We start from the raw sequence: 15,038 nt of genomic DNA on the forward strand, positions 1-15,038 counted from the left end.
CCCCCCCCCAAAAAAAACTCCTGCACCCAATTGAGCACATGTTAGAAGACACATGTCACTCCTCGCTCCTCATCCCTGTTTCATTATTACAGGGACAAAGAAAAGAATGGAGACAGGAGGAGGAGGAGAAGGAGAAGAAAGAGCTAGCAGTATACAGTGTCCTTCGTTACCCCCCTTGATAGCAAGAGCTCTTGCTGAGCTATAGGAAGGGCAGCCGACTGACAACTTTCTGTGTGTGTGTGTGTGTGTGTGTGTGTGTGTGTAAGAAAAAACTAAAACAATCCGAGTTGCTTCTTGTCAGCCATGACTTCATTGGGCCATTAATGATGCACACACCCCCCCATCCTCATTTTAGAGGAAGAGAAACCAGCAGGGGTGGGTTGGTTAGGGGGGTGTCTCAGAATTCACTCATTAACTATGTAATGGAAAAATGCCTCGATTTGCTCCTTGTGTGGGGTGACTGAAATGTGGGTATGTTTGTGAGCATTTTGTTTTTAATGAGACGGGAGGCTGACAAAGTGGAAACATGCAATGCTAAAACAAGAGCTATAGTCTTCCTTGCAAAGGTCTGAGTACACATGCGCCAATCAGCATGAGGGTGGTCGCTAATAAAAAGCAGCTACATTTGAAATACACGAAGGGTTCAACTCCACGGAATACAAGAATACAATAAAACAAGTAAATAAGACAACGTAGATAAATAAGGACATGAATTAGAGTGCAAGACAAGCCTGGTAATTGTATCCTCCTTTCCTTTTTGAATTAGGTAGGAGAAAAAAAAGAAAAAGTGGAGCCGTGCTACTCTTAAAAAAAAAAAAAAAAAAAAAAGAATCTTCAAAGAGCAATAATCTTTTCTGCTGAGAGAGAGACAGAGAGAGCCTGAATTTCCACTGGAACATGTTTTATGTGGCTAGATCTGTTTTCCCCCCCCTTCTCTCTCCGTTTGCACTGACATCTGGCACCAATATTGTCTGGCAGGGCCCTGCAGTACTGTTCTTTGTTGAACCGCTGCCATGTTGAAATGACCCAACTCCACACATTCTCTGGCTGCTATTAAAGCCCCGTGCAGCTCTCTCCGAAAAATGTGGATGGTATGACACAGGAACTGAGACAGCAGAGAGAAAAGCAGAGAAGTGGTGGCAGGGGGGGGGGGGGGAAGAGTGCTTGTCTACAATGTGCAATGGTAATTTGTTGATCCAAAAATGTTGCAAACATCTGGAGAGGAAGAAGTTTCTTTTGCTTTTTTTCTCAAGAAACGGTTTGATACTTGTAATTATTAACACAATACTCAAGCCATGCTTATCCTGGAGACCATGGCAGCCTAAACAATAAATGTTAGATCGTTTTCCAAAATATCCATAAAATGATTACAACATGTGTAAACATTGTGCACATTCAACGCAAGCACATTCACACACACCAGGGCATAAAAAAAGAGGCACTGATAGCATCAGTGAAGAATTTGCACGCTGGCCATTTGTGTGAGTCTTTGTTGGTTGAAATGAAAGGGGCCGGGGCTTCAAAGCCATGTGTATTAAGTGTGCCTTAGCATGGAAATCAATGCCAGATGGGACCCAAATCGCTGTAGTTCAAACTCTTCCACTAACCCCCGCACCACCCTCCCTCCCTCTTATCCGTTCCTTTTCAACACACACATGCACGCACACACACCTAATAAATGTGGAGAAAATGTATAGGGTCTTAAGGTCACACAGGCACTGACCACAATTCCAAGGTATAAATGTACCACTCAACAGTGTAGCATGTAGCCTTTCAGCTGGTTAACATCAGACGTTCTTGCTTCAGTTTGTGGTTACCATTAGCCTGGTTAGAGTGAAAAGGTCTTAAATGTCACTAAGGTTATGATGAGATGACACTAAAAATCATGGACCGCAAATTCAACCGTAAAAACTCCCATACCACTGAAGATATCTAAAATCACTCCTCGGACCGAGACATGAATACTGTCTGCAAGAGGGTTTGTGTTTAGACTCCCAAAGGCAACAGTTTGTTCTCAATTATTGTTTTACATCAAAGCCAATGAATGGAAAATGTTTTATATCTAACAATCACAATATCACTGAAGCATCGGTGGCAAAAGTAAATTTTACATCTCCCTGCTAAAGCTTTAACCGGCACCAGTGTTTTCCATTTTCTATCAACACACCTGTAGTTGCCCTTCTTGCGGAGCTGCTCCTTAAAGTGGCCCAGGGTGAGACTGTGGCTCTTCATGTTCCTGCGGTAGGGGATCTCCTCACCACAGAAGAAATATGTCACCACTGTCTCGCCTCCAAAACTCTTTTTACACTCCTTCATCCTGAAAGTAGACATAAAGTGAGAGGCTGTGTTAGAACGAGTCCCACTCATGATGGTTAACAAGATAATGCTCAAAAGAGAAATCAGAAACAAAGCAGCGCTTCTAAAGGACTTTAACAGCAATAGACTACAATACCAGAGCAGAACTACAGTAACAGCACCCTTACTGAAGAATAACACTAGTGAGTGAGTGAGTGAGTGACCTAGTGCCATCAGTAAGTGTGTACTTATGTGTTGTGTGTGCACGGAGAAGGGGCACAGTATTATCAATTCCCCTTCAGCTATGTCCAAGGCTTTGTAGGCCCACTTCAGAGGAGCTCCCTTAGCAAAGCTCTGCTCGCCCCAGCAGACAGCCAGCTCACTGAAGGACGGCCAATAAAAATGATACATATATATGAAAGGGATGTCTCAGTCAGGTGGTGCAGTGACTACACACTCAGCACAAATATAAGATTGATGCAAACAGAGGCAGAGCCAAGCATCTGTGTACAAAGCGTAAAACAAGCTTTGCAAAGGGGGTCACCCTCTCTTTTGATTGACTGTATGTGGATGAGTGCACGTGTGGCATGTGATATGACTACTTGTCTGCCTCCCTACATGTGCGGTGAGCAGTGCCGGTGACAAGCAGGAATAGTTAAAAGGGTAGAAGTACACTGCAAGGTGGAGGTTATGGCTGAGAGGAGGAGGAAGAGGAGCAGAGGAGAGGAGAGGAGAGTGAGGGCAGGACGCTAGAGGCATCGTACTCTTCTGATTGGAGACCGGGGCTGGTGGTGCGGAGGCCAGCAGGACTGGGATTGGCTAGAGACAGAGGGACGGACCCTTCACCCTGGACAGGCACTAGGTGGCTCTTCTCTTGCTGGAGACTGGACATTGAATGCCTGGGATGAGATAAGGCATAACTTGTATTACTTGGATCAAAAATACTCATTGATGTTTCCTGCAGTGAAAACCCAAGACATGAATGTAAAAAATGCATCTAGAAATGAAAGAAGAAAGCAGACCGAGGCTAAAAAGCAATATTCCAACAACTGCTCTCTAGTTTCTTGGTACCTTTGCTTGGTGGTCTTGGTGGAGACCTCCTCCAGTCTGCGGCAGGCCTCCTCCAGCTGGGCCAAAGTGTTGGGAGGGGGCAGAGGAGGCATGGCTGGATCCTGGATGAATGGTTGGGCTGGCTGGTGGCTACGTAGGTGGCCACAGCTTCCACCACCACCCCACATGTGCGTCTGCGCAGACGAGCCTCCAAAGGATTTCTTGGTGCTCTGGTTACTGCAAGGAAGAATAGAAATAAGACTACTTGCATTTACAATGTGCAATGGTAAGACATAAATGATGATATTTTAGACCATTTAAAAACCAAAGCACTCCAAGTTATAGAAAGTGCGTACCTGTGAGACTTGTGTCTGCCTTGCCGTTTACTTTCCAGGATCCACTTCAACACATTCTGGGTGGGATCTGTCGTGTCACTGGGCAGCTGTAAGTCCTCCATACACCTTTCTGCTACTCCATCCTCAGCCCCTGAACGACACATATGCCTTGACAGAGAACTTGAACGCCTGGGAGGGAAGAGAGAGAGAGAGAAAGACAGAATTAGTATTGTTCTTTTTTATACAATAAAACACAAGAAAAACGAAATTAACAAGACATGAATATCAAAGAAGTGCTTGGAACTGACCCCACACTGCTCTCTGCTGAGATGGACCCACACATCTCCCTGCCCAGACTGCGGCTGCGCTGGTAAGGCTGGCAAGGCTGGCACTCAGCACTGCTGGAGCACAGACCATGCACCCTGAGGGCTGCCTCCCTTTCAATCTGCTCCGTAGTCTTAGGACTGGCATGGTGGTGGATGTAGTGGTGGTGGATGTGTTTTGTGCTCTGCCTGCTTACTAAGGTCCTGTTAGGGCCCAAGGCCAGAGTGACAGCCCCTTGGTCAGGACTAGAGACAGAAGAACTGGAGGGCCCTGTCCTAACCAGGGCCTTGATTCCAAAGCCTGCCCGCATGATGGGCCTGTGCTCTGGGGAGCTGGAGCGAGGCGAGTGGGGAATGACAGAAGGGGACTGGCAGCCGGGGCTCTTCAGGACGCGAGACAGGTGTTTGTCCAGAATTGCCTGAGGGTCCTCGTCGGAGGAGCCAGGGAGGAGGGTCAAGGGGTGGGGAGAGAACTGGGGAGCACTTCCTATGATCTCTGTGTCTTCTTTTTCCTCCTCCTGGTAACAAGGCAAACAAAATCATCAACTGAGGAATTTAAAACAACAAAATAAAACATACACCTTACAGTTGACTCACAAGTGAAAAAAACAAACAAAAAACAATTGTATACTAACCTCCTGAATCTGCTGCAACTTCTCCTCCAGAGAGTTGAGAGTGTCCTGCTTTCTCTTCAGGCTCTCCAGGCGGGAGATGAGCTGAGCTGCAAACTGTGACGGCTCCATTGGGACCATCTCCTTGGGAGGACGGCAAGTACGCTTTAGGGAGAAGGAGATACGTTAGCCATCGTATCATGTGTCTTCCCTCCATGACCAAGCGCCAACCCTCCCCAACTTCTACAAAAGATATCTATACTCCTTTCCCCTCGTCCGTCTACATTTATGCATCGTTCTCCATGAGGCCTGCTCCACCACTGGTGGTAGTAATCAAGGCACTCCCATAGGCACCCAGGGCTACGGGGTTGTTTTAAGGGGTGGCGGGCCTGGTGTATGGTCATGCTGGGCTAGGCCTCGGCTGGTTCCCCCTGTCATCATCAGCAGGCCTCTTTAAAGTCATCTCACTTCAAAGGCTTCCTCGTCAAATATCAAACACTCAGTGGGGGAAGAATAGGGCGGTGGAGGGAGGGATGGAGGGATAGATAGATGGCAAGCACTGGCTTTACATCTAGGAATAAAAGCCACATATCGACAGGGGGTGGAAGAGAACTCCAGGGAGGAAAAGATGAGGGATTAAAAAAAAAAAAAATGGGGGAAGTTGAGATGCAGAGATGTGTGCTCGCAGGGGGAAGAGAAGGAGAAAATGAAGAGAGAGACGAATTGAAGGAAAGAGATAAAGGTGCCAAAAAGGATGGGAGATCAGAAAGGTTGAGGTAATTTATCCCACCCACCTTTGTCACACACTGGGCACCTTTGAGGTACAGTAAAGTGACAGTATGAGAATGTGTGTCTTAAATTATTTGCATTTTTGCACAGGGGTTTTCTTGATTTTTCTTCCTCTTTTTGTTTCTCCCATCCCTTTGTTGTAGGGATGAAGGGAGAAAAGAGCAAGAAAAAAAAAAAAAAAAAAAGACACTTTCTGATGGAGCCTGGGGCTGGTGCACCATGGGAATGGAAGCCATCGCCAAACATCTGACGGAAAACCAAAACAAGAATAAAACCGAAAATGAAGCGAAAAGGGGGACAGTTAGAGTGACGAGAACCAATCTGTGGATTTTTTCATCATCCAAGCAACACTTGCTGCATGTCTCATAATGTTGAGGAAAAAGGGGGTTCCATCAAGTTTATTTCAACAAACTGGTTCTGTTTCCTGTTCTTCTTTCAAACTGAAGTTAGCCTTTCTTAAGCCTTAAGCTACCAACTCCCCTCTGACCCACTGAGAGCTCATGATACGCTCAAACTCTTCCCAAAAGTCCCTTTTTTTGGGGGGGGGTGCTGGTTAAATGTGTGTATGTGTAGCAGAGTGGGGGTTGCTGTGAAAAAAAGGGGGCCAGCTCTGTTGGAAGTTGTCACTTCCCTGTGCGTTTGCTCCATTCATCCTTGGATCAAAGCACTGTGTGTGCGTGCATGTGCGTATGAATGTGTCTGAGTATCTTTGTGTTTTTGTTGGGAGCCGGGCTGATTTCAGAGCCCTCGGGATAAAGCGGCAGAGATCTTCCTCATTTCTCCCTATTCTCCATATTTACAGCATCTGTAGGGAAGAAAAACCCTGGTGTGTTCCGAGCGCTGCGGTGATAAACAGCTTAGAGACCCCCCTCTGCTCCTGCAGACTTCAAGGAAGCCTAATGGGGGAGTAGGTGACACCAAAGGTAGCAAGGAGCTTGTGTTTGTATGTGAATGTGCGCTTATGTTAGAGTGTGCATGTTCGTTCGTGCGTGCGAGCGTGTGTGTGTGTGTGTGTGTGTGTGTGTGTGTGGGGAGGAGAGGCTGGGTCTTTGACGTTACTCTTTAGATCTTTGCTGGTGTTGTTCAATTGAGAATGTCGAATACAGTTTGTGCGGTACTATTCATAGAACCAAGAGAGACCCGGAACAGAGGGTGGTATGGAAATTACACTGTGGGACCCAGGTTCAAAAAGACTTTGGAGCATGTGTGGTTATGTGTGTGTGCGTGTGCGTGTACTTACCGGGAAAGCAGGCAGAGAGACTTGGCTGTTCATCCTCATGTTGCGTTGCATCTCCCTCTGTATCTGTTTCTTTGAGCCATGCTTATACGGAGGGATGCCATCTCTGAGGGTGTACAGACAGATCCCAATGGTCATTTACCAACTGAGATACATGATTTAAGACCAAACAGCCAGTCAGGAAGAAGCTTATTGGCTAACAGGGTAGTTCAAGCAAGAATAAATCCAACTCATTATGCCATCCATTTTGGTTTTTCATCTTTAAGACCCAGTTTAAAAAAGTACCCAGAGGTAAATCACATCAGCCTTCCTTTTTGTTTGTGTATCGTAACAAACCGGGTTAGATGGCTTTGAGTGAGGTGGTAGTAGGTTTTGCATGCTCTAGAAATTACACTAATTTTCATCTCTGGCTTCAACACAGAACTGGGCATCCTGCTGACTACTTCCTTTCAACACTTCACAAACACTGACAAATAAAAAAAAACTCTGCTTTCACAGTGCACTCTGCTCTATGGGCTAGAAGTAGTGTCAGTATTAGCATTCCCCTACGGAGTTTTCTCGTGAGCTGAGGACACAGTTAGCATTAGCAACTCATATGATTCAAAGAGTTACTGCAGGACAGGACCCAAGGGTGTAACTAACTTGGTTAAATCCATCTGAGGGACAGACTGGCTGAATGGCTAAAAAAGGAAATCAAACTAAAGCACTTGACAGTGTAACATAATGTCTTTTCTCCATGCTAAACAACAGTTTCCTGGTGACCTAGCCTAACTGAGGAGCACTTTTCCACTTTTGCTTTGAAATGCCACAGTCATGCGCATAAGCAACCACCCCCCCTCCCCTCCTCCCAATCTTCATTTGGCAAGCGCAGCCAGCCTCTGATCTCCGCACATCAAAAGGCTGGTTTGTAAGATAAGGTAATGTTTGAAGTCTGCGCAGCTGCATTCCCCAGCGTCCAAGCAAATCCATAAATAAGATATAAGCAAAAATCCCCACCCCATCACCACTCTCTCTTTCCAACCAAGCGCCTCCTCCCCGTTGCTTTTCCCTTTTTTATTCTTTTCTTTATCTGTAATTGAGATTCAAATGTTTATGGGTCCTTTTAACTGACCTAAAGAGTGGCAGGTATTCTGATCAAGGCCAGAGTGGGCAGGAATTGAGGTGTGTGGGGGTTGTGTCCCTGTGGCCAGGGCTTTATAACTGCACTGGGCAAAGTACAGCAGAATAGGATTATATGGGCCTCAGCTTCTTTGAAGCATGGATGTCTAGGAGATATGCCAGAGCAGAAGACCCTGTTATAAAAAATAAAATAAAAAAACTCTAGTTGCCATATTTATGTGTAGCCCAGGCCACTGGTTGCACCGAACATCAGTGTCTCAGTCTTAAAGTGTCTTTAGCTTGGTCATGGTTAACCTTGCTGCTTCAGTGACATCATCCATATACTGTAGGCCTTAACGCGTTCCCATGTGAGATGAGGTAAAGAAGAACTTGCACCAAGACTTTTCTGCTTTCTGTCTAAAAACCAGCTGACCTGAGCGAGAGCTCTCAGCCTTGAGCTGTGCACCATGCAATGATGTCATAGTACCCTTTCACTTGAGAGACACGTGATTACGCCAAGTAATCCGTATGAAGAACGAGGCCAGAGGCACGTACACAGATAAGCACAAACCACATGTAGACAGAGGCATTACACTTGTGCCTTATTTTTATGCTGAAACGACTAGCCAATTCCTTGATTAGTCAATCCATAGGTGGTTAATCATCAACAGTTTTGAAAATCGACTAATCGTTTGACATTTAGCAAGAAAAAGTGCCAAACGTGCACATTTCCAGGTTGTTGAAAAAGGAACGTTTTACTGCTTTTCTACATTTCATGGTTGTAATTAGATACAGAAACCCACCACTAGTTGCAAAACTACTTTGTTTAACTCTTACCAACAATGTCAACTGATGCACTACATGTAAAGCCTCTATGCTCATTCCCATGTATCAACTCACAAAGTCTCTCTTCGTTTACAGAATAATGTTAAAATATATACACTCAAAAACAGTGTCTCTTTTTTTTTTTATGCACAAATGGAACCTAACTCATGCCTTATCCTGGCCACACAACCACACAATATTCACTTACACACTGCTGTCAGTCACAGACATGGCATCGTCAGTCATGGCGTCACTGGACACCTCGCTGTCATTGGTGCTGCTGACGGGGGCAAAAGAGCCCACATGGCAGGGGTTGAGTGAGTCTCCTCTCTTGTATGATCTGGAGAGGTTACAACAACAAAAATTAGATTAATCCTAATACAATACTATAAAACAGCATCCAACAGGTGGGTGACATTCCATTTGTATTTCACTTATGTTAAGGATCAAGAGAGGTTGTATCTTCCGAGGGTTTTAATGACATTAAGAGGAAAAAGTGATTCATGTGTTCAATAGTTTCTACCAATAACAACTAACGAAGGGATGTGACCAACTACTCTGGCGGCAGGCAGTCTCCAGCCTTCAAATACAAGTTCCTGTGCACTGGGACAGCTGTGGTTTTCTCTTCATGCAGCATTTATGCCCACAATTTCTTTCCATTTCTCGCATTCACACTCACTCTTTCCTCAGCATTCGTCTCCCGCTGTGCATGCATTCTTGCCATGGTACAGGAGAAAAGGGGAGAGTGACCAAAACAGGGGGAAACAAGTTTAGAGCGGAAGCATGAGAGTGTGTCAGAGAAGGAAAGAAAGGGGAGAGGAAAAAAAGGGGGCTCTTCATGTGGGAGAGACCCAGCAGGACTAAAGCTGTAGGCCCCCAGCTCCAGGCTGACCTTCAGAGCGGCTTGCAAAGAGTCAGGTATTTAACACAGCTGGCCTTGCATTCTTCCCTCCCTTTCTCTCTCACCCCTCATTTATTCTTTCTCCTCCCTCCCTTTCATGAGGTGCACTCCCCCCTCCCACTACTCATTACTCTCTCTCTGTGTTCTTCCTTTCCGCTCTCTTTCCCCTCACTTTCGCTCCAACAGCATGCTTTGCAGTCCCCCTGCCTGAGGTTTTCAAAAGGTAAAAAAGATAAACGTGGAGAAGGCTGGGGCAAAGCAGCAAAAGAGAAAATTTAGATGAGAATTGAAACGAAAAACGAGGGAAGGAGAGATTGAGAGCGATGGTTGGTGGGGAGGTGGGTGTTGATTCTGTACTGTAGCTGCTGCTGTTCAGGGTTTGTTTTAAATAAGTTAGATGAGAAGAGGTGAGGAGAAGGAAGCGGAAAGAGAGAAATGGCTGCCACCTGTATTGAATCTGTAAGTTGATAATGGGGCTTCATGTCAAAAGAGGACAATTCTTTCACTTTAAGCAAAAAGCATCCCACTGTAGGAAAGTCCCCTCCACTCCTATCATCACGCACAAGCTGTCAATCCATGTGGCCCAAAGCAGGTAGCTGTCACTTTACTTAGCCTATCATACTCATGAAAGGGGAAATCTTCTGTTTCAGTGTCCCATTATCAACAGCAACATCAGAAGATGTCTCCATGTTGGGACTTTAAAACATTAATTATATAGTTCCATAAAAAGGTCCTCAAGAAGAGCATATGCATTCTTTTTAATTTGAACTTTGTTTTACTAAATTTGGGCAGACAGAGCTCGAAAGGACACAAGCATCAAAATAAAGCTACAAAACATCCATTTCGAACTGCCATCTATATATCTGCTATAGATTTATATCTCTGCCAAGGGCTTGAGGGCAGTGTGGTACAGGAGGAGGCATAGCATAGCAATGTCATCATCTATTATTTGCTGGCTGGGGCCGGAGCCAGCCATGCTCTGTGAACTTTTCCCGTGGAAGACGATCCCTCATTCCGCTGAACTATTTCAAAGCCCCGGAAATCCAGGCTGCTGCTGCTGGAGATGGTGACAGGGGCCATAGAGCCAGGGAGTGAAAGACAGACTGGAGTTTCAACAAATGTAAAAGGAAACCCTGAAGTAATTTGGAGGGGGAAACATGTGTTTCACTTTTACGCACGATAATAAGGTGTCTAGTTGCTTGTAATGTGGATTTTACTAATGTGCAGCATGGCTTCTAAGCTAAACCGTTTAAAAGGTGTTGCAAGCATACCTGTATCCCCTTTCCATCACCTCCACCGCCCTCATGGACACGGTGGTCCTCTGCGCCTTCGCAGACAATCCAACCAGCGCTTTGGCTTTGAAATCACAATTCCACTCCTCCTCTTCGTTGAGCGTGGGCAGGTATCCACATACAACTTTAAGGTCGCCCAATCCGATCGAGTTGACATGATTCGGGGTTTCTCCCCCAGTCCTCACGTACTCGAGGTAAATGTCAGAGGTCAGAAACAACTGGTACGCGTTCTCCTCCATGTTGGTTTGGATCTCCGTCTGCGCCTGGTCGAACATCGCAGAGTCTATGTGTTGCTTCTTCACGTTATCCCGTATGAAGGTTTTAGTCGCTGGCTTGAGCTGCTTGGCGACAATGCTGTTGTTTTCGATGTAGCGCTTGTAAATTGCTTTGGCGACTCTCTGCGTTTTGGTATCCTTGAGGTCCATTTGCCTGAAGCCATTGCAGGCAAACCAAAAGTCTAAAGTATCGACGCATTTCTCTCGCTCCAGGAATGTCCTAAAAAGGAGAGCACCGTCCTGGTCCCCGAGTAGAGAGTGCAATGACTTTGTCCACCGGGAAAGCGGTGAGTCCGGGGAAGCACTCCCCTCTGGCTCCCCAAGACCATCCTCGTTCCTCCTCGCCGAGGATCCCGGAGAGCCGAAGAAAACCGATTTGGGGGGTTCCAGAGGTTTCATCACTGAGAGTCTGCCGGGGTAGCAGGGCGCCTCGCCCTCCTCCCCCGGCACCGGGGGTCGCGGAGCATCTTCTCGGAAACTACTGGCGATATGGTCCATAAGCGCCCGGCTCATGGCTCAGAAGGCAGCAGGAGAGAGCCTCTGTGTTGTTCGCCTCCTCAGAGCTTCTACTGTAATCTCCTCACTCTCTTATGTCAGCGAGGGGGGGGGGGGAGCTTCTCTCTAGGTGCCCGTCTTCTCTCTGAAACACAAAGTATTGATCTAATCAAAACCAGATCCGCCCCAACTTCAAAGGGAGAGAGACGCAGTAAAAGTCTTTTCAGACCCTCACTGACTTCTACAAAAAAAAGAAGAAAAAAAAAATGCAGCCTAGTTCACAGACAAAAAAATGTGAGAAAACGCTGCAGCAGCATTACATAAACAGCATTTCTTCATATCTCCATCTGGAATGTGATTTCTAACGCGCTATTGCTTACATTTACAAGAATATTCGTGATTTTTCACATAGACAGTCGAGCAGAAACCACCTGAGCGATGCCTGAACTGAATCTACATCATCTTCCCTTCACACGTAGCCTATGTCAAGTGGAGCAACGAACTTATCACCATAAATAATTAGCCTAGTCATTATCCTTCCAACGGACACGGCTTTATTGAAGCTTCCAGATCCATCACACCTGATTTCAGTGTTGGAGCCTGACTGCCTGCTGCAGAATGTAAGCACATGTCTTACTACCATCCCTGCCACTTTCTCATTTCTGGGGCAGTCATTTCTACGTCTCAACATCTCATCACAGGCTACTAAATCACGTCAAATTGAGCCTTCCCGCGAATACCTGTAGGACATTGATGTGGGACGAACTCGGAGAGATCGAAAAACGTGACCAAAATAGTTAATGGAGTTAACCGGCTGCAGCTGGCTTCGGTGTTTGGTGTGCTACTATTGCAGCTCTAACATGCCCAAATGCTTCAAACGTCCAGCTATCTTTTGTACCATTATCGCAGAGATTTAGGAGGTGTTTGTTACAGATTATCGTTTTTTTTCACCCCAAAGCACCACTGTGACAGCGTATCAGCGACTGATGTGCAACATTGCATATGTCACTAGTACCACTGACAAACTGTTACATTGCGAAAGTGTTTAACTTGTCAGAGACAGTAGAGAGGCTGCTCCGGACACTGACTAAATCTACCTATGCTATATATCTTCTCGGCTTTTAAAAAAATAAGCAACCCTTCAAAATGACATTCACTGCGACCGCGTACATAACAACCCCACTCACTGTCACGTAGTCTTTCAAAGTTCTTTAATGTTGCATTTAAGGCGAATGAGAACTCCTTTTTAAAACGTCCAATCCCAAGTACACCAAAGTCTCAGATCTTGTGGGGGGGTAATTCCACAAAAGAAACGAGCTAGTACTACTAAAATGTTCTACTTTAACTTTAAATATGGATCTAACGATATCGAAACAGACATTAAATGAATGATGCCTAAACGATCCGAAGCGTTTTTTGGTGGTGTTTTTAACTGAAGAAAAAATGAATTTCCCCCTGAACGTTACTTCAAAGGCGAGTCAACAGCACATCAAAGGGAACTCCAATGGGGGCCAGTTTGAGGAGGCACATACTCTTGTAACTTACCATGGATCCACGAGTTCTCTTCCTAAATTAAACTCCAGTTGTTGTTTTATCCACAGAAAAGTGCGTATAATCCACAGTACTCTTCTCCGCAACGCGTCCACATACAGTCCTTTCAGGTTTGAGTCGGTTTACGGAGAAAAAAAGGCACACGAGAGGAAAAAAATACCACTTTTCTCTCTCCTTCTTTTCGCTTCCCTATGGTTTCAGGCTGCCATGCTGCACGGTAGGTCTCTCCCGTAGGCGAATCCAACACCAACTGAGCCGACAGGCTGGAGCAGCGCACTTCAAAGTAAGGAACCTACTGCCGGGTCCCGACAGCTGCATAAAAACAATTGGAGCTTGATGCATGTGAAAAATAAAAAGAATAATACACATAAAGTGTCGCAGCTTCCCATACGTTGTAATCACTCTGGGTGAAACATATTTTAAGGGTTGGTGAGTTTATTTTCCTGCCCTGAAGGTTTTCTGCTACGTTTTAACAATCTTTTCCCACATCACCCTAGTTGAAACTACATAGTAAGGACCTTATCAAAGACAAGCAATCTTGAGCCAACTCCCGGAGGCTTTGAAGCGTAAAGTAACTGATCTGCCGCCCCAATAGCATTATCGCTACAATCCCTCTGTTGCTACATAAACTTTAAAGACGTAGAGATCCTTTCTTTCCAAGACCCACATAGTTTTTCAGATTGACCCATTTGAAGCACAATGCGCGAATCAAATGGCACGTTCATATCCTGATATCCATTTTTGGTCACATTACAAGAAGTGAATAGTCCAGGAAAATAACAAAACTATGATTTTTAATCCCCTTAAGACTCTATTTGGCAAGCATAGTGACACAGATGTGGCCACTTCTGCAGGACTCAAAGACTTGTTGAAGAAAACTTCCGCAGGCCAAGTCTTCTACATTACACTTAACCCCAGGCATTTACAAGACAGTTTAATTATCCACATACAACATGTTGCAATAGGAAATCATAGTGCCGTGCATCACTCCACAGCTCCTACCAGTGGCAATAAGGGCACATGATCCTGTGCATGCATGCACACCACATTAAAACATCTGTTCACCGAGGATAAATTCCCTGAAGGATGTTGATGATGATGATCATGTCATTTAAGCAACAGAAGAAATACTCCCCTCTGCAGCGCTGACAGTACAGCTTTCTGTTTTCTGCAGCAGATAACACAAAAAGAAGGGAAAAGCCTTAGACAGATCAGACATTCAATATACATCCTTTTACTGGTCTGATTGAGAGGACCTGTTAAGATACAGGCAGCAGTGGACATTGTGGACACTACATTTTCTTTATCTGTACTGGACTAGCTAGAGACAGTGATGTTACTAGTGTTTATAGAACAGAGTCAACTGTCTTTTGGAGAGGGCTTTAGTGTTCAAATGAGCCACCACAGGAGACCCTTTGTACAAGATTGCTATATTCTTGAAAGGGACAGTAGGTGTCTGTGTTTCCCTTGCTGTCTCAGTGGACATTCAAAAAGTACAGTACAAAGACGGCAAGAACTTTGATCAGTTTGTTTGCTAAAGGTGCTGTGAAACCTTCTCCCTCAATGCATCACTTCCTATCAAGGTTATTAAAAAAGTAAATTGCTCTTGAAGAGGCCATGATGACTAAGGTATTACTCATCATTCAAAGGCCACTTTGTTGCCTTGAAATTCTACACACTCACATCATGGACAAAAACATCCCCAATGTGTCTGCATCAAACGTACTGTCCAAGCAAAACCTAAACAGCAGCTATTGCAATCCAGTAGTAACTGTACCCTGGGGTTACTTCTGCTATTGCTTGCAGATATGTGAAGTAATGCGTAGTAACACAACTGTACAGTATATCTGACATCTGAGATCATGTCAGATGTGAGACATTAATGACTGAGTTAAAACCAAGTCCAAACAAACATAATTTCTTATATCATAAAAGCTCATCTACACAGTCTGGGTCTTTCT

At 45.2% G+C, this 15,038-nt stretch overlaps 1 protein-coding gene across 4 annotated transcripts in view; it reads right to left on the reverse strand.

Moving 5' to 3' along the window:
- Positions 1-13,625, reverse strand: part of LOC117958371 (axin-2-like) — a 15,754-nt gene extending 2,129 nt beyond the window's left edge. For 2 of the 4 annotated variants that reach the window (XR_004659707.1, XM_034894704.1), the window contains exons 1-9: positions 10,736-11,544; positions 8,772-8,903; positions 6,644-6,746; positions 4,639-4,779; positions 3,989-4,521; positions 3,702-3,869; positions 3,367-3,582; positions 3,060-3,194; positions 2,168-2,317 (exon numbers count right to left, since the gene is read on the reverse strand). Coding sequence is in view for 3 of the 4 variants with exons in the window: in XM_034894704.1 (XP_034750595.1) it covers positions 2,168-2,317; positions 3,060-3,194; positions 3,367-3,582; positions 3,702-3,869; positions 3,989-4,521; positions 4,639-4,779; positions 6,644-6,746; positions 8,772-8,903; positions 10,736-11,544 (2,387 nt within the window). In the remaining variant the exon portion in view is untranslated. Of the gene's footprint in view, positions 1-2,167; positions 2,318-2,968; positions 3,195-3,366; positions 3,583-3,701; positions 3,870-3,988; positions 4,522-4,638; positions 4,780-6,643; positions 6,747-8,771; positions 8,904-10,735; positions 11,672-13,071 lie in introns of those variants that run through there. The other 2 variants (XM_034894705.1, XM_034894706.1) reach the window with 2 other exon arrangements.
- Between the last annotated feature and the right edge of the window lie 1,413 nt (positions 13,626-15,038).

This window comes from Etheostoma cragini, chromosome 15 (assembly GCF_013103735.1).
Source record: "Etheostoma cragini isolate CJK2018 chromosome 15, CSU_Ecrag_1.0, whole genome shotgun sequence".
NCBI lineage: Eukaryota > Metazoa > Chordata > Actinopteri > Perciformes > Percidae > Etheostoma > Etheostoma cragini.